The sequence below is a fragment of the Centruroides vittatus genome, unplaced genomic scaffold, assembly GCF_030686945.1.
Source record: "Centruroides vittatus isolate TY-2023 unplaced genomic scaffold, ASM3068694v2 contig_745, whole genome shotgun sequence".
NCBI lineage: Eukaryota > Metazoa > Arthropoda > Arachnida > Scorpiones > Buthidae > Centruroides > Centruroides vittatus.
The window spans coordinates 160207-181913 of NW_027122481.1; the positions used below are offsets into that span (position 1 = coordinate 160207).

Consider the following 21707-nt stretch of genomic DNA (forward strand, 5'->3'; position numbering starts at 1 on the left):
GTAAATGAAGAAAATGAAGATAAAACAAGAGTTAGAAACGAAACATTCGAACTTTACAATTCAACGAAACGAAGAAAACTTTGAAGTTGATTTTAAAAATTTGAAAAGAGAATTTAATACGGATGTGAAGTGTTTTAAAACAATTAAATCGGAACCCTTAGAGGTGAGTGAAAAATACTTTTTTGTAAGATTGCAGTGTTACTTTAAGGACGAGAAACACAACTGAAATGCTAAAATATAAAGTGGAAAATAGATGAATATTAGTGATGTAATGAATAGTATATTCGGCCAAACTCTTCGGCTTGATTTACGCACGTACGAAAATTGGCACGCAAACGCATTATGGCAAGGATCGCGCACCCTGCTCTCTATTAGCCCGCTGTCGCTACGATTTCTTCTTCCAGTAGGTCTAAATTATATAAATTAATTAATTAAATTATAATTATTAAAGTTAATATGAGATGCCTCCTAACGTCTCTAGTGCAGAATTGGTTTATAATTTATGTAATAGCCGTAAATAGCCCGCTATGATTCGGCAGTTGTTGGTATTTAGATGTAATTTATAACTTATAAGTTATTTTATTTGCAATCGATATTTTTTACTCTTTAATTAAGCACTAAAATTTTGTTTTTACTACGTATTTGTAGACTGAATAGTACCCTAAGGATATACTTTAGTGGGGACGTACGGTCTAGTTTCTCCCCAGTTGTGTGTGGAATAGTTGAAATATGTTATTGGGGGGTTTCTATTTGTGAAGTTTTGTGATATTTTGTTGCTATTGTTTTTGTCAATATTTTTAAAATTAACACGATTTCAAATGTTATCTTTTGTATATAATGAGAAATGCTCATTCTTTTCTTTATATTTAATACTGGAGTTAGATGCTATTTCTTATTAACTTTAATAACTATAGTTTAATGTTCAGCATTAATAAAAGTTACCAAAATGATTAATTTACTGTGTTTTTGTTATTTCTTACTCCTGTTTTTAGGTATTCGGTATTCGGCCGAATAGCGAAAAATAGGCCGAACAGGCCAAATACCGTGTAGTAACCGAATATTCGTTACATCACTATATATTAACCTATCCCATATTGAAATTTTTTCCTGTTGCGTGTCGCCTCGTGTTGAATTTTCGTCGATTTTAAGCCTAACGAAAATTTTTATAATAATAATCGAAAGTATTGTATCGTTAAAAATTATTTCTTTATTTTGTACAAACAAAATAAATATATTGAAAAATATAAAAACAAAAAAAATTATACTTTAGAAGTTAATCTAGTATCAAAAACATTCGATTCAGCACGACACAGTCAGACTGGAAAGCGTTCGGTTAACCGACGTTTCGGTTGATCGGATTTCGGATAAACGACGCTATATTGTAATATACAATTTTGTTTACTACATGAAAGAGATTACGCCATTTAAAAGCAGAGTAAAATCATTAGTTACTTATCGAATTATCATACGTTGTTACATGTTGATTTAAATTCATATTTAGAATGCAAAGATGTTTTAATATTTCTATTAAGGTCTCCAAAGTTTAGCGAATTCTTCGCAAAAATAATAAGTTATCAGGAAACGAGTCGTCACGTGACCAAACAGCACCAACAAATGTCACGTCACACGCTTCGTACGCGTTCGCCGTCCGATGTTCTGTTCGCGACGAAAACAAACTTAAGCAATGGCCTTTTCGAACGTGCAGACTCGTGTATTCCTACAATATTTTGTTTATAGCATATTTTATATGGATTATTCCCAAAAATTTATACATGTTTTTGAAATGTTCGAGTCAAATTAGTCTAGAATCGATTAATGTTATGGAAGAAAACCTTTCAAATAGCCGTACCTCCTACACAAGTGCCTTAAAAAGGTTAATCCTTTCTTTACTGACGAAATATTGTAGTCCCACTGTTTTTAAAATTTTTTATATTGTTGTGTATACGTTACAGCTGACTGACAATTACCTGTTCCTATTGTATGAAGTGACGTTTTGCAAATTTGTACGCTTTCTTGGTTGTTATATCTTCATAACAAGAAAAAGTAATGCAGTCCTGTCATATTTGACCCTCCTACTTTTTACCAATTTCCATATATATATATATATGTGTGTGTGTGTTAACATCTATTTGGCTTAATATTTGAGGACGGGGGGAAAATAGACGAACAAAATTTCGCATAGTAGGTTGTATATAAGGGACATTCATGCTATTAAAATTTGGTTGTGAAAGGTCAAGAGGAGGTATAGATAGAGGGTAGTCGCGTTCATTGTCGTGCGGTGACGTTTGATGATAGCGAAGCTGTGACGGCCCTGGATAGAATCATTGGAAGCGTTATACGATATTTTGGTGTGTAGCATCCACCAACTCAACCGCGAGAGTTCGTGCTATGCGCGCATGCCTTTAATCTGGCTGCTTTACTCCATTCAAATACTTTCTCCGTAGAAGCTGTCCCGTCCCGTATTTGACAATACGGCGTTTCCATTGGGAATAGGCATATTTGAATTTGTATTCGAATGTTGTTATTGTTTTTCACATGTAGACACATAATGCGGTTATAATGAAATATTAATTTTAATTAATTCAAAGTACGTTAAAGTATTAAAATAATCGCACAATATGTATTAATATTTTACAAAATACAAGGAAAGCGGCGCTTCCAGAGCTTCCAGATTTAATGAAGATTTTACTTGTTACCATTTACAGTGTTTTATAAACTTATCTCTATCCTCATAATTAAGTCTTTTGCTATTTTATAATAATTAAAAATATGTAAATTTTTTCAACAAAATCTCTTAACACATCGCCATACATACAATTTTATAGTATCAGATTTATTTAATTGGGCAGGAGGCTCTGATAAACTGTATATGTATATCTGCTGAAAACCAGAAGTTACGTCGTTTGGTTTCAAAATTTTCCTTTGAAACGTGTTAAACAGGAGACAGGCACTACTATTAAAAACAATTAGTTAGTAGGCCATATTTTAAAAAAAAATTATTCAGTAAGCGTATTTTTATGCTTTAGTTTAAATAATTTTTTTTAAATTTGTTTTTCTATAAGAATCAATCTGTCTAATAATATAACGTAATCTTTTATTATTTCAGATAAATATTAAAGGAAAACTAATTTCCACAAATCACACAAACGGGTTTACTAGTTGGAGTCCTTTTGGTTATAAAATTGAAAGAGGTAAGAGGCTTAATGCTTCTAGTACTATGAAAGATTGTTTCTAGTGATAAGAATAATAGCTAATACATAAATTTACATTTATATAAATCGAAATTATAACATTTGAGAAACGTATAATGAATAAGGATTTAAGGATTATGCTCTTCATCTCAAATTAGTAGTGGCTTGCCTCTATGCATTATACTTTTACTTTGAAAATAGAGTTGTGTCGGTCATTTATTAACTGTTTTCGGCAGTAACGAATTTTATTGAAATAACGTAACTTTCGATTTCACCAAAAGTTCGTACACCTTTCCATATTATCTGGTCTCTGCTTTTAAATTCGTCAGTTCTCGAGATTAAGAAAGGACTGACACACAGACAGATGGGAAGTCGGTCAGAAAATAATCTTTCCCCCGAACATTCCTATTCTCAAACCTAAAATAGCTTAAGATGTCGAGAAATTAAAAAATTTCGGGGATTTTTTTGTATGCATAAATGTCAGCATGTGTGGAGGAACACGATAATTTTTTCAATCTTCTTAAAGTTTAATATTTCTCGTGCTTTTTGTCGAAAATTTCTGAAAATTAGAAGGAAGTTATTAAGGGGAGGGATGCTTTTAAGTTTTTGTGATTAATGGTCGAGGAGCTAAAGAGAAAATGCGGGTCGTGTGTATTTTCAATAGAGTCGGACTTAATGACAATTTTACTCATTTTCTCATTTACAATTTTTTGTATAAAACTCATCTTTATCCTTAAAATCAAGCTTTCTTTTTATTTTATAATTGTTTTTTAACAAAATATCATAAGATGGCGCCACACGTAGTTTTAAACCAGTGTTTTTCAACCTTTTTCATTAAGTGGCACTCCTGATTGAAAAATAAAAAATCGTGACACCCTTGATCAGTGGCGAATAATACTCTCGCCATTGTTTCTTAAATCTAGTTTCATTATCGGCCCTAAACTCTGCGGCACCCCAATCGTGGCGCCGTGGCACCCCGGTCGAAAAACACTGTTTTAAACATTACCGAAAAAGTTAAGCACTCCTTGATGATTTACTTAATAACGAAAAGAAGTTTCTAATCATATTTATTATAATTTGTATCACACATTACACCAATTCGCCGTGACTCGTAGCTGGTTTTCGGCTTGTTATCGGAAATAAATGATGTAGTGAAACATGTAAGTTAATATTGTTATGTTAATTAATGCAAATATGCTCAGTTTGAATTTATATTTCTATTTTTTCTTAGAATTCTTTAACACGAAAACTTTGTAAATTCCACTACAGATATCAAGAAAGAAGAAGTAAAAGAGAATTATGATGTAAAACATGGTATAAAATCAGAATATAAAGTTGATTTGAAAAAAGTGAAGATTGAATTAAAGACTGAAGATTATAAAGAAGTTCTTCTTCCAGATGATGATAAACATGTATTGGTAAGTAATACAAATTTCGAAATATTTTACAGTGAAATTTCAATATCAAATTAAGTTTCTGAATGGTTGAAAACGTAGTTCATTATCACTAATATAATATTATGCATTGAATTTAGGTGTATTCTGTATTAAATAAAAAATGTGTATTATGTAAGAAAAAATCTAACAACGAGTTGCGTAAGTTTCCTGGCTGTTAAGAGAGTTTATTTAAAAAATAACATTTATATTATTAATCATAATAAAAAAATAAAATTGCCTGTGGCGCCAAACTTATAAAAACTCTCTATAATTTTAATTATTATAAAATGAAGAAATGCTTAATTTAATTGGTAGAAATGCATTTCACAAACAATTGTAGATGCTAACAACAAATAAAATTTTCATGGTCTGATCCCACTCGAGATTTTACACGTGACCATCTTCTATCTCTTCACCCCTTAATGTTTTATTACCAAAATTTATTAGCATTAATTCCCCTTCTGCACAATGTACAGTACTAACTTTCGTTTCTTAATCTTCAATATAATACGTTTATAATATAATATAATGTTCAGCATAATGGTTCAAGACAAAGACGTTTGAAACGTTACAAGTAGAAGTTCGGCTTAAACATTTGCTTTTTCTTGTTTTGGGATAAATTTATGACGTCTTTTATTGAAATAATGATTATTTAACCATTTGTGAATAACATTGTAAAGAAACAGACGATTTAAATTCAGAAATTATTTAAATATTCAATTTTTTTGCAAGAGATGTAAAGTGCTTATAGAATTTCTCTATATTTGTGTTGATAATAGCTTATCGTAATACTGTAAAAGTAGATTTGTTCTTTTACGGCATCTTCTGCCATCAACAGCATAATACGTTTGTAAATTTCTAAAAATAATTTCCCAAGTTGTTTTCGGATTTATATAAGCCATAACTTTCCTCAACAAAAGTATGTCGTGAGAACAGGCAAAACGCAATGGAATTGTCTCACTATTATATCCTACGGTAAGAGACTCCACGCTAATTAAAGACAAAAATAATTATTTAGTGTTATTAATCATTCTCTAAATATTTTTAATAGTTTAATATATTTATTTACTCTCGGTGGTAAACTTCGTCGTTCTTAAATGTTTTCCCAAGTTTTCTACAATATCCACGAAATAGTGCGCGACGTCACGTTGTGACGTAACGTGTTTTACTTGGAGTTCAAACGTCAAACGTGTACTTCTGCTTGCCGTAGAAGTTTAAAGTTTGAATATCGGTTGCAATATCTCTAATGTAATAAAATGAGCAAAACAGTTTTACAACGAATTGTACAATTCAATAGGTGTAAAAATCTTTAATTACAGAAACACACTCCTGGCTTTCACTGGGCTAAATTACTTTATGAATAACATAGATATGTATCAAAATGAGCCTACTTCATTAGTAATATCTTTTTTCAATGGGCAAGATGGAAAGAGAAGAGTCTCGCTTTTTATTTTGTTAATTTCCTTAACAGAATAAATAATTTCTAGAAAATTTTCAAAACAAATAATTATAATTCAATTTTCTAAGATGTAGCTTATATAAAAAATCATGAGATACAGATCTGTAATTTATAAGTTTGTAATGACTTTCATATTACTTTTTCCACTGTTATATATAACAGAGAGAAAGTATGACGATCGGTCAAAGAATGACTCCCCAAGATATTTACATTTCTAAACTTAAGACACCTTCAAACGTCGAAAAATGCAGAAACATCGTGGCTTTTATCTGTATGTATGGATGTTAGTGTGTGGCTGTTGCACGATTCTGTTCACCCTGCTCGAAACTTAACTCCTGTTCTTTTTGACGAAAATTTCTGAACGTTTGCTGGAAAGTTTGATTATTAGGGATATTGAGGATATTAAATTATAAAAAAAGGGTGGGGAGATAATGAGGGTCGTGTGTATCTCCAGTAAGGTCGGACTTAATGATGATGATTTTACTCGTTACTCGCATTTAACTTTTTTAATATAAAACTCGTCCCTACTTTCAAAATTCAGTTCTTTGCCGTTCTATAATAGTTAAAAAATATCATATTTTGTTTAAAAACCGCTTTATTACAGACAGCGCCACCGAAATTTTAAAATGTTGCCGGGAAAGTTGAGCAACTTGTTACTGGTTTATATATTATAACTGATTGTTTGCATATTGTTTAGCCTGTCAACAATGAATTCATGACTCCGGAAGGAAACTCTAATGGGAATGAAATGAACATCCAAAGTAAGTAACATGTTACTTAGCTCAGACTTTTTATATCAGTATTATTCTGAGGGCAGTTGAAGAACTGCATTCAAGTTGCAACTGTCATACATTTAACTGGGATTAGATGTTTGAGAATTATAACTAACTACATCGTATTAATATAGATTTGAACTTACTAAAAGTATTTTGGAATAATCAGATTTATTAAATTTACAACTCATGAGTTAATTTTGAGAATGAATCCGCTTAAATCATAAAGAAAGTGTATTGAAACGAAGTAAACGAGGGCTACATAAATCATGTAATGACATAAATAAGTAAATATTTGCAACGTTTACTAACACATTGCTAATACTCTTGAAAACGTTGTACAGATCTACTAGACATACGCTCAAATTATCGCATTTTGATTCAAAAAATCTTAAGAATCCACCGATTTTTCTCTCTACTTGAAATCCATAGACTTTTGCTGTTGCACTTCTTTTTTACACTAATGATTTCTCCCCTGCTTTAAAAGCACGCGATTTCTTCTACGTTTTCATGATAACATCTCGAAAAAACTACATAAATAAAATAAATAAAGACAGATAAAGTGAAAGCATTTAACTTTTCACACTCTTATAAAAGTCCGAAAAAGAAACTAAAGCTGATTCAATCAGTTTATGATTGTAAAATGTGAAATGTTTTATTTTTGGTGCAAACAACAAATGATGCCTTGCTTTTAAACGAAAAACATAGGCATAATTTATAAATTATACAACTACAGTAGTAACATTTTAATATTGCAGCTATATTATGTTTATTCGAATATTATAGGTAATCTATTAAGTTATTTTTTAATCTTTCAGTTGAGGAGGAAGAGCAGATTCAGGAATACAATATTCAGCATAATTCAAAAAAGCGAGAGCGTTATAAATATAATATCAAAACAAAGAAATACGTTCGTTCGAGTGAAAAATGCAATGAAATTCATGAAAAGATTAAAAAGAAATACTTCAAAGATATGTTTGCATCTCATTCTAAACGAGAATTTACGTGTGATTTATGTAAACAGACTTTTACAAATAAGAGAATATTACAAACACATCTCTTCTGTCATATTGGAAAAAAACCATTTCGCTGCACAACCTGCAATAAGAAGTATTTGTGGCAATTTCTTTTGCGAAGACACGTGAAAGAACACAAGACTGGAAATAAAATCGAAATCTCTCAGAGGAATTTATGTTTGCAGCCATCTGGGGATCGAGTGAAGTTATCTCCAAGAAACGTTAAAAAATCTAATATCCAGAAAATACACAAAATTCATGCCTGCAAGATATGTGGAAAAGAATTTAAATTTAACTCCTTGTTGTTGAAACATGAACGAAATCATAGTGAAGATCGTCCTTTCAAATGCGGTATTTGTAATAAGAGTTTCAAATTGAAAGACCATTTAAAAAAGCATCACGTAACTCATACCGATGAACGTAACTATGTTTGTCAGGTATGTAACAAACGTTTTAAAAGAAAAAAAAATTTGGCAAGACATAAAATAGTTCATAGTGATAAATGTAACCATACTTGTCAGATATGTAATAAAAGTTTTACACAAAGTTCTTATTTAAAACAGCATATTAATATACACAGCGATGAATACAAATATTCTTGTGATATATGTAACAAATATTTTAAAACAAAATACTATCTGCGACAGCATAAACGTATTCATAGTAAAAAATCTAATATCAAGCGGGAAAATGTGTATTGTGATATTTGTGGTAAGCGCGTTCCATATGGTAAGGGCCGTTTAGAAATACACAAGAGAATACACAAAGTACATGCCTGCAAAATATGTGGAAAAGAATTTAAAAGGAAAGGTGCGTTGTTGCGACATGAACAAAGGCATATTGAAGACCGTCCTTTCAAATGCGATATTTGCAATAAGAGTTTTAAACGGAAAGACCATTTAAAAACGCATCAAGAAACTCATACTGGTGAACGTAACTATGTTTGTCAGATTTGTAACAAACGTTTTATGACAAAAAGTACTCTGCTAGTTCATAAAATAGTTCATACTGATGAACGTAACTATTCTTGTCATATATGTAACAAAAGCTTTAAACGAAGTGTTAGTTTAAAACAACATATTCGTAAATACAACAATAAATGCAAATATTCTTGTCATATGTGTAACAAATACTTTAAGACAAAACATTCTTTGGATCAGCATAACATTATTCATACGGATACAAAAAAGTATGTTTGTGACATATGTAAAAAAGATTACACCAATTCAACTGCCTTAGCCAAACATTGTATTACTAAACATGAAAATATGTATTTATGCTATGTTTGTAGGAAGCCATTCAAGACTAAAACTACGCTAAAAGAACATTCGAAAATTCACATTGAAAAGTGTAATATTTGTAATAAAGAATTTAAAAGTAAAAATTACTTACTTACTCACCAGAAAATGCATTGTCATAAAGCCGTTTCGTTGTGAGAAATACAATAGACTTTTTACCAATAAACACGTATTGAAATGTCACGAGGCCACTCACAATGAAAAGAATCTTCGTTACGTTTGTGAAGTGTGTAACAAAGGTTTTTGTTGTAACAAAGGTGGTAATATGTGAACAGACTTTTACGTGTAAGGAAGTTTTAGAGAAGCATATGACTATTTTTAATAATCAGATTCATTTCTATTGTGACATTTGTAAAAAAAAAAAAAAAAAAATATCTACAAAAAAAATTGAATCCCAAACTCATCAAGATTATGTTCATCCTACAGGAAATAAACATCAATACAAAACATGAAAGAAGACATTTAGAAAACAGATTCGATTAATTAGCCAGATGAAAACAAATCCCTATTTACGCCTTAAGGAATGCCATGTTTGTGGGTGAAAATTCTGTTTGCACATGAATATTTAAAATGTAATTTAAAGTGAATTTTTACAATGGAATTGTTCTTATGAATCGCCTGGAAATAATTTACTTATTATAAAATAATTATTTTATTTGTATTAATATAATATATGTGTCATTGTGAAAGACTGACATCTGGCAAATGTTGAGATTTTCAGAGAATGTCAGCATTTACAGTGTTGTTTTGTGTATGTACGAAATATTTAGTTAATATTATTATTTTTTACTTACACTGGCAAATGTCGACATTCAGCATGCACTAATGGTGAATGTTGAATAAAAATATTTTTCTACTAATAATAAACTTACTCATAAATTATGTGATTAACGATATACAATCTTATTTATTGCAACAACTTTAACTGTTAAGACGCAAGACTCCCTTTATTTTACAACTGCATTCAGTCGTGGAACACTTCTTTTTGCAATTACAGCGTGTATAGCCTTGATTTCCACTTCTCGAATTAATTGCAGCTGCTTCTCTCAGGGAAATTTCTTACGTAACCTAACCTAACATTGCACGCACCCACAAACCTTGCATAAGAAAGACAAACAGCAGTGTTCATTCTTGCTTTTCGTGAAAGACAAACAGCAGCGTTTCGACCACCACCAAAGCTTATCTGTGCCTTCAATAAACACCCCGGTGATTGTTCGAATGTATAGTAATATAACCAAATATTCGGTTTTTCTTCGACGTATTTCGTGTGTGTCGACATTCACCAGAGGATATTGACATTCTCTAATTTTGGTCTTTCACGGTGACACATGTACTAGAAGATATGGAACAATACGGACTTGTCTTTATTTTTATTATTAATTTTACGTATAACGTGTATTAAGATACTTAACGATATTAACACAAAGTCTTCAGTATAAGTGGAAATTTTCTTAGGATAAAATAATTTTGTTAATCTATTGATTACAATCTGACTATGTCAGTAATGTATAATTAAATGTATTAATAATAATAAAAATATTTTAATAAGTACTCTATACTACGTGTTTCTTTTTTCTTGTTTGTTTTTTATTAATTTTTAACACAAGTATAAAAATTAAAATATTCATATGCTCAATTGTTATTTCTTTATTTTTTATATTCCAGTTATAAATATCTGTAATTAGGAATAATATAAATCTAAGAGAATAAATTAACCCAAACATTCGTGACGTCAGGTAGACAGGACGCTATGAGAATTCGATAGGGGTGCCCTGTAACCGAGTTTGGCACATATGTGCATTGTGATTGGTTTAAATTAATCACAAGACTTTAAAGTCGATAACATAAATGGCATAGAGTTTTCAGTCTCTGTGTATCTTTAGTCTGTACCTTCATTTATATATTAATAATATACTAAATATTCTCCTGCCGAGCATGGCGGAATATTTTTTTATGAGAAAATAAAGATTGAAGAATTGAGAGAAGCTTCAAGTCGCTGACGTTGTGATGCTGTTCCTCAACCGATGACAAAGCCATTCTTACTCTGTGGTGCTTAAGTCGGAGTTCACTGCTCTCGAGGGTCTCGGTTGTTGTTCTTCTTTTAGATGTAGAATTTACCTGACCATTTTAGTCTTGCGCTTATTCCCAGGCAAAATAGCGAGTCTTTTTAATTTTATTTTGATAAAACAAAGGTGAATTTTATGTAGGGTTGCCATCACCCGTTGCTTAAAAGGAAGTACACTGTTAAGGGGAACCGCCGCGAACCCTGTTGACCCCCGTGCTTTCCATTTTTTATATTTACATATATGTATAAATAAAATACGGAAAAATAAATGTAGGGAATGTTCAATAATCAGTGATAATATTAAACGTCGAAAACCGTACATGAAGTAACAGATGTTGAGAAAGAAAAAATTCAGTATTTTATTAAAAGAAAAGAAAAACAAAACAATACTGTCTACGTTGGATGTCTCCGTTTTTTGTTTGCCATTTCCAGCAGTTTGTTGTTGGCAAGTTGGGTTTGTTGGTTTTTAAAACACCGGGTTCGAAAAACCGGTTTTTTGAAGAAATTTACACAAATTAAAAACCGGGTTTTGAGTTTAGACAAACATAAGAATTAATTAATTATTTGATTAAAAACATCAACATTTTGACACAAAATCGCCTCTGGCATAAAACAAGAATATTGTTAATTACTAAGTTTCATAAAACTAAGTACAAAAACAAAAAACGTGTCCAATCTACCTACAATAATTGAAAAATCTTGCAACTAAGGAAAAACGATAGGAAGATTTGTACACTTAAAAAAATGTGTTGTTTTAGCTTTGAATGACATCGGTACATCTCACTCGTAGAATGAAGCAGAATATTGTAAAATTACAGAGCTCCTTAAAGTTTTAGGATGAATACGTTTAGCAGCTGATGTCTTACAACGATAAAATTTGCATCTTGTCGTCCTACTTATGAACAAGTGAAGGCGTATTTGAATTATTGTTCGGTGAATTTAACAAATTTGAAAACTGAAATTAGTTCCAAATTGTTACATGCTGTAGAGGAACGAATTCAAAAGGGAAGACAAACGGAATTAGTAACACTTCTCCTTTATTTACAAAATCTACAGAACCTTTGAACAAAGTCGTCTAGCGTATTTCTTCCACTAGCTGCAAAATCTGATATTATTAAGTTATCTGAACAAATATTATGATATTATAACCAAATTATATTATAGAAGATGACTGCGATGGTGAAGAAGTGGCGAAGAGGAGAATCAAGCGATTGCTTTAACAAATGCTATTGAAAAATCGATACATAAATAAATATCTTCTAGAACCTAAAGTGACTTCGTCCAGCCCTTAGACACTAAAAAATGTCTTTTTAGTATTAAAGACTGCAAACAGATAAACGAAAAATTTAGATTTATTATTTGTTAATACTTTAAAAACGATTCAACCCAGATTAGTAGCAAGTGAGAAACTTTTTTTTCTGGCAATTTTGTGTGCAAAAAAAGACCACGGTTGAGCAATAGATCTATATACGTTCTTTGCTTTCTGAAATCATATTTTCTTCGAAAAAATAAGAAATAAAACAAAAGTTTGTAGGCATGCATTGTCATTCGTTTTTCTTTGCGGTTTTATATAGAATAAATTTTATAGTATTATGTGATAAGTAGCAATTTCTTTTTTGTTTTGTTTTGTGTATACGTCGGTCGATTTTATTTTGTTATACTTTTGAAATTTTTTAAATATTAAATGAATTAAAAAGTTTTTAAAAAGTTGTAAATATTCCTTATATCCATTTTGAGGATGGAAATTCGAAAATCGGTTAAAACCAGTTTCGTAGAGTGATTGACATTCGAAAACCGATCTTTTAAAAAGTCGGTTTTTTTATAAACCCTATTGGCGAAAAGTGTTTTATACATAATTGGGCATTCTGCTGTGAAGTTATTACATATTTGCAGTTCTGGATTTTTATTTGTCGATTTTTTTAATGCGAATTTTTAATATGTGCGGTTTTTTTTGTGCGATTTTTTATTTGTGCGGTATAGTTGGCGACTAGTCTCGTGCGATTCGTCATGTCTCACGTTGACTTATCATAGCTAAATAAACTTATTATAGCATAAATGCACTTATTATAGTAATATTATTGCACGAATATGCGAAAAATGAAATAATTTACTTTTTAAGTCAACAAAACACCACCTGGACAAAAATATGTAAAACAGACGATAGATCAGACGATGCAGTCGAGTGCTGACATCTGTTGTCAATAAATTCTATTTCGTACGGTTTCGAGTTATTTTCTACGTGAGACTTTTTTTATGCGGTCCCTATTCACCGCATTAAAAAATATTTTTTTAATTGTGTTGCGAAAACTATTTTTTATAGCCCCTCGTGAAGTTTCGTGCGATTTTTTTATGCGTTTTTTATAACGCGGTCCCTATCCCCCCGCATAAAAACAAGTTTGACTGTATATATATATATAGGAAAAATGAAAATTGCAAATTAACCAATGGAACATTATAACACTTTTTTGAATATTAATAATAAAATTGTGTTCTAAAAACCGAAAGTACTGTATTTAAGTCTGTCTGTAAAAATAATGAGTCATAATTTAGAATTCTGATCAGTACGTGCATTTATCAAAAAAGTTGGTTTTGGAAAAAACCTAAAAACTAAAGATGATACGAATAGTAATGGATCAAGATTAATTGATTATTGATCAATATTAGTCGATTAGGTAACTAAATAATTTGTCTAAGCTTTCATATAGTTACTATCTATCTATATACTATCATACGTAGTAGTGTTGTAAACATTGTAACGGTCAGATTAGCAAATTCGATGAAGAAAGGAGCATACCTGCCATGCATCTTCTTGCATTACTGTTCAAAGTAATACAGCAAAATGGTGTTGTGGCAGTTATATACCGCTTGTGTAATTTAGCACAAATATTTTAGCACAAGCTAATTTTCATAAACGTTTACAATATTAAATAGTTATCTGTAACTGTTTTCATACTACTAATAAAAAGTTACAAAATTTATACTAACACGAGCGGAGTGATATGTGAGAGGTGATTGAAGGTCATCTGATGATATAGAAAATCTGCTGGTTTGGTCTGAAAGTGATAAAGACAATGATATATCGTAAACTCTGCATAAATTTTAATAGCTTCTTCTGGTAAATTTAAATCATTCATTATTAGACAGCATACGCTCTTCGATGTTTTTGATTACATTAATACTTTAACAGAAAATGCTAAAGTATTGACATAATCATAAATTAATTCAAGATTTAAAGTTGGGTCTGTTCCGGAAAGTTGTATCGATCGACTATCAAGAAGTCATTTATTATCACCTGTTACGATACCCAATTGTACTCACATGACACTTCCGGGTTTTTTTTAATGTCAGAAGATATAATCTACACGCTGTATATTGTTATATTACTGATTGTTTTCGAAATGTCTTTGGTATAACACTGAAGACGGGCTTAAAGATAAAATAAGCCCGAAATGCATATGTATTCCGTATCTTCAATAAAGGATGTTCCTGACCTAAAGGCTGTATGATAGTCTACCAAAATTCTTGTTATTTTTTGAGATTAAGGAGGCATATGTTTGATGAATTATTGTAAATTCTTACCAAAAGATTTTAAAAAGCAAAGATGGTCGATAATGAGCGATCACCCAGTCTGATTGTTATTTTAGTAATGTAAAGTCCTGCTTTCGACAATGCTCTTTTCCATTCAATTGATGTGGGTGGAATCGTCTTTAATGCATTTAAGAGACGACAGATGTTACGCGTGTTTCCACCTGTTGCCTGGAAGATTTCTAGTTCGATTCGAGACTGTAGTACTTCTTCAGCTCTCTACTACTTGTTTTGTCTACGTCGCTGCTTTAATAGAAACACCAAGCTTATAGCTCAATAATTCGGCAGTTCGTTTGTCTTTAATAATCAGGTTTACGCAGAAAAGCTTCTTACTCGCATACTTTGTACTCGTTTGTAACCTTGCTCAATTTACACAACCTGGCTTTACGCAGCTATTGTAGCTACCGTATATTGTTAAAACTTAATACAGCATAAGCACTATTATTCCAGATATTACAGGTACTGACAAGTTAAGAATTTTCAGTCCTGTCACAAGTAAGCTACGTATTGATTATTGACCATTTATGACAAGTAATAACGAGCAAAACTTTAAAAAACTAATAAGCAGGCTTAATATTAATGAACACAAATGTATTCTGGCTGTTTATGAGTTAATTATACTATCTATTCGCAAAATCTCTTCAACCTTAACAGAAATATGAAAAAAGTGAATTTTTGAGAAACCCTAGATTCAACTGTATACTAATTTGGAACATACATTCAGAAGCTGAACCAGCAAGTTCACAGTAAAATCGCTTTACTTACAACCAACAAATTTAATTACATGATAATTTATTTCAGACATTTTAGCATTGAATTTACCGCAGTCAAAAAATTTATTCATCGACCAGTGTTATGATTGAGAAATATTGTATGCAAATTACAGAGTATTTCTTTTCATTAACTATTCTACTGTTAATCTTTATGTCTAGTAGCTTCCTTTACGTTTTCTAGGCCAGAAAATATGAAATTCAGAGAATACCATTTTTACTTGAAACGTTTAAAAGATTATACTTAAATCTAAGAAGTAACATTGTAATTACGTAAATAATTATGCATGCGCATAACTTACTTTAATAGGAAACTTTTTAGTAATTATGAAGAAATTTCCATACGACAAACACAGTTTCTTTACCAAAACTCTTCATAATATTTACAAACAATTCAATTCTATTATACCATAATTCAAACAAAATTGTAAAAATAAAAAAAAAGGTTCTGCGTGTTTTTTGTGGCAACGGCAATGCTTTCCGAGAGGTCTTTTTAAGGGAAACTTGCCCCTATTTAGGCATTACAGAGTGGAAAAAACATGGAAAACTCTACGTGGCCAGTTCGTCCGAGCGAGGCACGAACAGACGGCCGAACTCCTAGTGTTCAGGGTACAAATACCGCTTCGCCACTGGTGGGCGGTTCAGTGTGATTTGATTTGTGTTGAATATGCATTGTTACTCTCAGTAAACTAAGCTTATGCAGTGTAAAATTTTACATATCTTCTAAATAACAGATTATTTGTCTAGTTACAAATTGCGTAGTAAGAGAATAATTTACAAATTTTGAAGAATAAAATGTACAAGTGGAAGAATTTTCAAGAATATTTGATGCATACCTATACTCTGTCAAATGTAATAATTTATATTAGCGTTTAAGTTTATTAAGTATTTTGCTAATTAGAACATAAACGTCTAGAATCTCAAGTCTTGATTTCTTATATAAAAAGATAAAATGAGCGCCACTTTAACTTTTATTTCTTATATAATAAGTTAATCTACTAAATCGAATATTGCTTACGTTGTTTTGTAGAAATTCTTTACGACAATACGTATCTGATGGAAAATATACCAATACAAATTTACCTATTACATAACATCTATATAGAAACTGTAGGAGATTGTTATTGCATGTATTATATTGTATAAAATATAAAGGATGAATCCAATTTTCTTATGTAAACATTGATTGTGAATAATATAGTTTGATGTACATGTTTCTACATACATTCAAATTGAGTTTTCTAATAACAAATGCTGTAAAATGTATTCTATTAATACCCATTTTGGTTATTTCACTAATCAATAAAACTCATAAGAAAAATATTTAGAATTATAGTTATATATCTAAATCAATTTTATAGTGAGTTTCAATGTCGAAAATTTCTGGGTATTCACTTGCATAAGTATTAAGAGATTTATTTTTAGAATACACGCAACAAAGTAGCGATCTTACATAGATAATACTTATATTATATATAAAAGTTGTGCTTTAGAGCTTGCATTTAGTCTGCGTACAAAGTATTGCAATTAAAATGGCTGATGGCACAGAAATCTAATTACCAATGACTATTAATTGATCCGATTGACAGGTTTTCTTGCACTTAATACTCTTACTTAATAAGACTGATAAGAAATTTCTAAGTTCTATTATAAATATATTACAGGAGATATATTTAAAGGTTTTAGACTTTGCATCTACGTTGGGAACTTCAATGATACTCGCAATGATACTTTGGGATTTCACGTCGCATGTAATTCTTTGTTTTCCGGTAATCTCGTTGTGAAGTGTGACGTATTTTCAAATTAGCCGTTAAATTTCAATTAACTCGGTTAATTCAAATTGGTCGAAAAAGAAACAAGTTTCAAATTCGAGTTATAAGGTTTCGTGTTATAGAAGTTTCGCTAAAAATCAAGGTTATGTGCATTGGATTATAGATAACCCATAGCAAACTATCCATACGAATTTTTATATTATTGTACACATTGTATTACGATGACAGCCACTGTGTATTTTCGTCTACGACAGCTACTATCGACCGCCGTGTTAATTTAAAACACTGAAATTTGTACTAGGTTTTGGGCACGGTTGTCACTTAAAATTTATTTTTTTACCATATAAATCTAGATAGTATTTCTGGAATTTAACTTTTTACCAGATTTTGTTTAAGTATTATATAAAAGGAAAAATCAAAATTTAATCGTTATGTGTAGTATTTAACCCTTAATATACTATTATTTGTATAATCTAAGCGCGAGCCAGAACTAAACAGTCAGTTGTTATATCAACTCTCAACAATGTAATTGTGTATTTATACTGTAAAGTCACTCAGATCTGTACCATACTTACCTCGTTGATGATTATGTTCGGACAGTGTTTTTTCTTTGCAGAATATAACTAGCGTTTTGTGTTTTTATGACAATTATAGCTTCTAAAAAGTTTGGTTTTCAATTTGAAACAGTTTGCAATCAAAAACGACATTTCGACATTTGTCATGTGATAAACCACATTATTAGAGTTAGACATTTAAAAGCTGATAAGTTGCAATTAATTGTGAAAAATTCACACAAAAGAATTTAAGTTATTTTCATGTAAGACAAACATACTAATTACAAACTATCGTTAATTTAGTAATAAATTTTATTTTCCATACGATTTACATCTACTTAAAAATATGATAAGAATCACGTCAAGTGTAAGTCCTGCAGTTGGAAATCAGAAGGACGAAATATGTCTAAAGTGTTTTCTCTCTTCGTTTACTTCAAGTTCAATGATCTACGGTTGGAAATTTTTTACTCCTTGTTTCTGTAACTTAAACACTGATGGTCACTTCCGAATACCTTTTAACTTTTACGTCTCATTTATTGAATGCTTTTATTGGATACATTCCTTTCTTCTTCTATGTATGACAATTCCTTACATATCGGATGTAACTCCTTGCATTTCCTGGTACTCAGCTTTCGAATATGACATATATCTAAGAGTAGCCTGCGCTACTGTTGTCTTGGCGATCACTATAGTATTTACCATTGTCAAAAGAATCAAACTGAATCCAAAAATACAATTAAAGAAGTCATATCGTTTTCCTAAACGTCAGTTATATGCTACTATCAATTATCTATGTCTTTTCGCAGCAATTAATTCTGTTATTTTTACGATAGTCATTCAAAGTATAATAGTTTTTTTACTTTACCCTGGTTTAGAGAAAGGAAAGTCTTTTAAATATGAACCATTTATCTGCGTAATTGAAGTTGGGTTTTGTGGTACTTTACTCATTGGTTCGATAGCATACATCATTTCGTTCCTCGTTTTGCTTTACGCTACTTTAATGAAGGCATTCGAAAAAGTGTCAGAAAATTTGTATCTGCTGAGAAAAAGCATCCCAAATTTGAAATCTCAACTGCACGAAATTATAGCGCAACACGACGAACTCTGGAATTTTACCAATCAACTCAACGGACCGTTCAATTACGTATTCACAATAATGTACGGTACTTTGTTAATGGAAACGAATCTAATGTACAGTACTTTATTTTCGACTTTTCTGATGTAAAGTTCGAATTGAAAGTTTTCTTTTCTTTGCTCTGTGCGACTCTTACTTTTGTCTGTATTTTACTCGGATTCCTGTTATCTGCCTTCACATCCGCTGTAATGTATTTTTATCGAAAATTCCAAGTTTTTGTACACTTGCAGATATTTTTAAATGTGTAAATTTCTTATTTCAGATGCAAACGTCTTTTCAAGATATCAGAAGATTTGCTGAATGCGACCTCGGATTGGAACATAAATTAAAGGTTTGATATGTTTAAAATATATCTTTATGTAGTAAAACTTTTATTATGTTTTCGCGTAATTATAATACAATAAAAATCAATAACTTTTTAGATTTTGAATTTCATGAAAAGGTTTGGCAAAGCATCTCTGTGTCTGTCGTGCAGAGATTACTTTAAGATTACAAAAAAGTTTCCAATAAAGGTAATATTTGCAAGAAAATTCATTAAGATTGTTTTTATAAATTAAATTGAATTTCGCATTTAAACATTGCAGATGGGAAGTTCTCTACATTCCATATTTTCTGGTCTTTCAAATATAAAGAATGCTTCGAACCATAATACTTAATAACTGCACAGAAACACAACTCTAAACGGCAATTATTTGTTAAACTTGCACGTCGCAATCTCAAAAATTTAATTCACTTTGTAACGAATTTGTTTAAACGTTCGATATTGAGTTTTACTTTCTTAGTCATTTGTAACTTAATGAAAATTCACGCTGTGTTTAAAATTAGGAAATTAATTTCGCACCTTTACGGGTTGTAAACATAATTTTAAGATTAGTACTTTTAAATTGAGCGAAAAACTCATAAAAATACACAGTAATGTGCACTTGCATATATTGATTTGTAAGTTTCAACGATAAAGATAATGTTATAATTGTTTGATTGAATAGTGTAATGATTTCTGATGAACAATGTGAAATACACTGCGAAATAACGTGATAATTATAATTCATCGAGAGACTTTTCGTTGTATAAAATATTGATTTTAAAAGTGTAAAATACTGCATTTATAATGATAAGTTTCAACTGAAGTTTCTTTTTTAAATACAAATGTATTGGCCAAAATGATTGAAATGAATGTGTCGAACAGTAATACGCTGAATGTCGATTAAAATGAACGACACGATCGATTGCTTTCTGTTATTACGTATTTTAAATACAAGATAATTGTTTTCAATTATGTAACTATTTGGTGAATAATAATTAACAAAATACATAATTACACACCAATGTTTTCTTTTTTAAATTTTTGCATTTATATGAAGACATGTTTTAATTAATTAACTTATTAAAATAGAGTTAGAAATAAAAAAGAAATGCTGTTTTCTTACTTTTCAAATAACATAATTACACTTTGAAAAAAAAATGTTTAATGTATAATTTTCTTTATGAAGAGATTAACAGAGTTTTTGCGACTTACTTTATTATGAATCTGTATTAAAGAGTTGCTACTTGATTTCGGAATGCTTAAAATACGTGGCCCAACTTCAAAAATAAAATTTTAATATCTGTGTTAATTATAATAATATTTATATGAATAATCCATTCGTTTGACTTGTCCACAGTTTAATTAATTTAATCACTAATATAGAAAATATCAAATTTTTGTATTTAATAGATAGCAATAGACAATATAAAAGACACTTCATGTAATTACATTTATTTTTATTATAATAGTTAATTTCATCGAGTGAAACCGTGTTTTGTATTTTCGTTTCTTTTCTTTTCTTTCGAAGACACAATGTAGTGACGTAAACTTAAACACTGGGCGAATTTTTCATCCTTTTTATTCGGTTGGTCAACCGAATAAAAAGGATGAAAAATTCGCCCAGTGTTTAAGTTTACGTCACTACATTGTGTCTTCGAAAGAAAAGAAAAGATTTATTATAATAGTTAATTTCATCGAGTATTGTTTGTGATCTTTTCTTTATAATCTGTGTACAATGCAAATTCGTAAAATTCCTTAATTATAGAAGATAAGTTATAAATTACACACCATAATACATAATAAAAGATAAGTGGTGATGTCTTTTCTCATTTAAATAAATTCGATGTAAACCCTAATACAATTTTAATTTAGACTTATACAAACTAACTTGTGTGGTAGTAAATTATATTCGATTCATTGATATTAGTTCTTGATTTCCTGGTTTTTCAACAAAATTCTATGTTGAATCGTACATTATTAAGTTGAGTTTATAATGAGATAAACAAAATGGATTATATGTAGTTTCTGTTACGAATTTCGCATAAAAATATATAATAGTTAAGTGGAAAAAGAATGTTATTTTAGAGTATATAAACGTTATGACTATAAAAATTATTTTATTATTTTAAATGTAATACAGAACGAAGAATAGTAACTTCACTTTTTCTGCCTACTGATAAACCCTGCCTTTACATACAAAAAGTGCTCGCATTGTACCTTAGAGTCCGACATGTCTAGGACAGAAATTAGTTAATGAACTGCTGAAACACTTAATTAAATGCGATATTTCGGGATTCAATTACGTGATTTAGGCTGACCCAGTGGCCTTACAAATTATTATATTATCAC

At 30.2% G+C, this 21707-nt stretch overlaps 1 protein-coding gene across 1 annotated transcript in view; it reads left to right on the forward strand.

Moving 5' to 3' along the window:
• The window catches only part of LOC136981135 (zinc finger protein 271-like), a 213592-nt gene that overhangs the window by 136673 nt on the left and 55212 nt on the right, over window positions 1-21707 (forward strand). Inside the window, 1 exon segment of the mRNA XM_067277413.1 lies at window positions 4461-4603. Coding sequence (XP_067133514.1) covers window positions 4461-4603 — 143 coding nt within the window.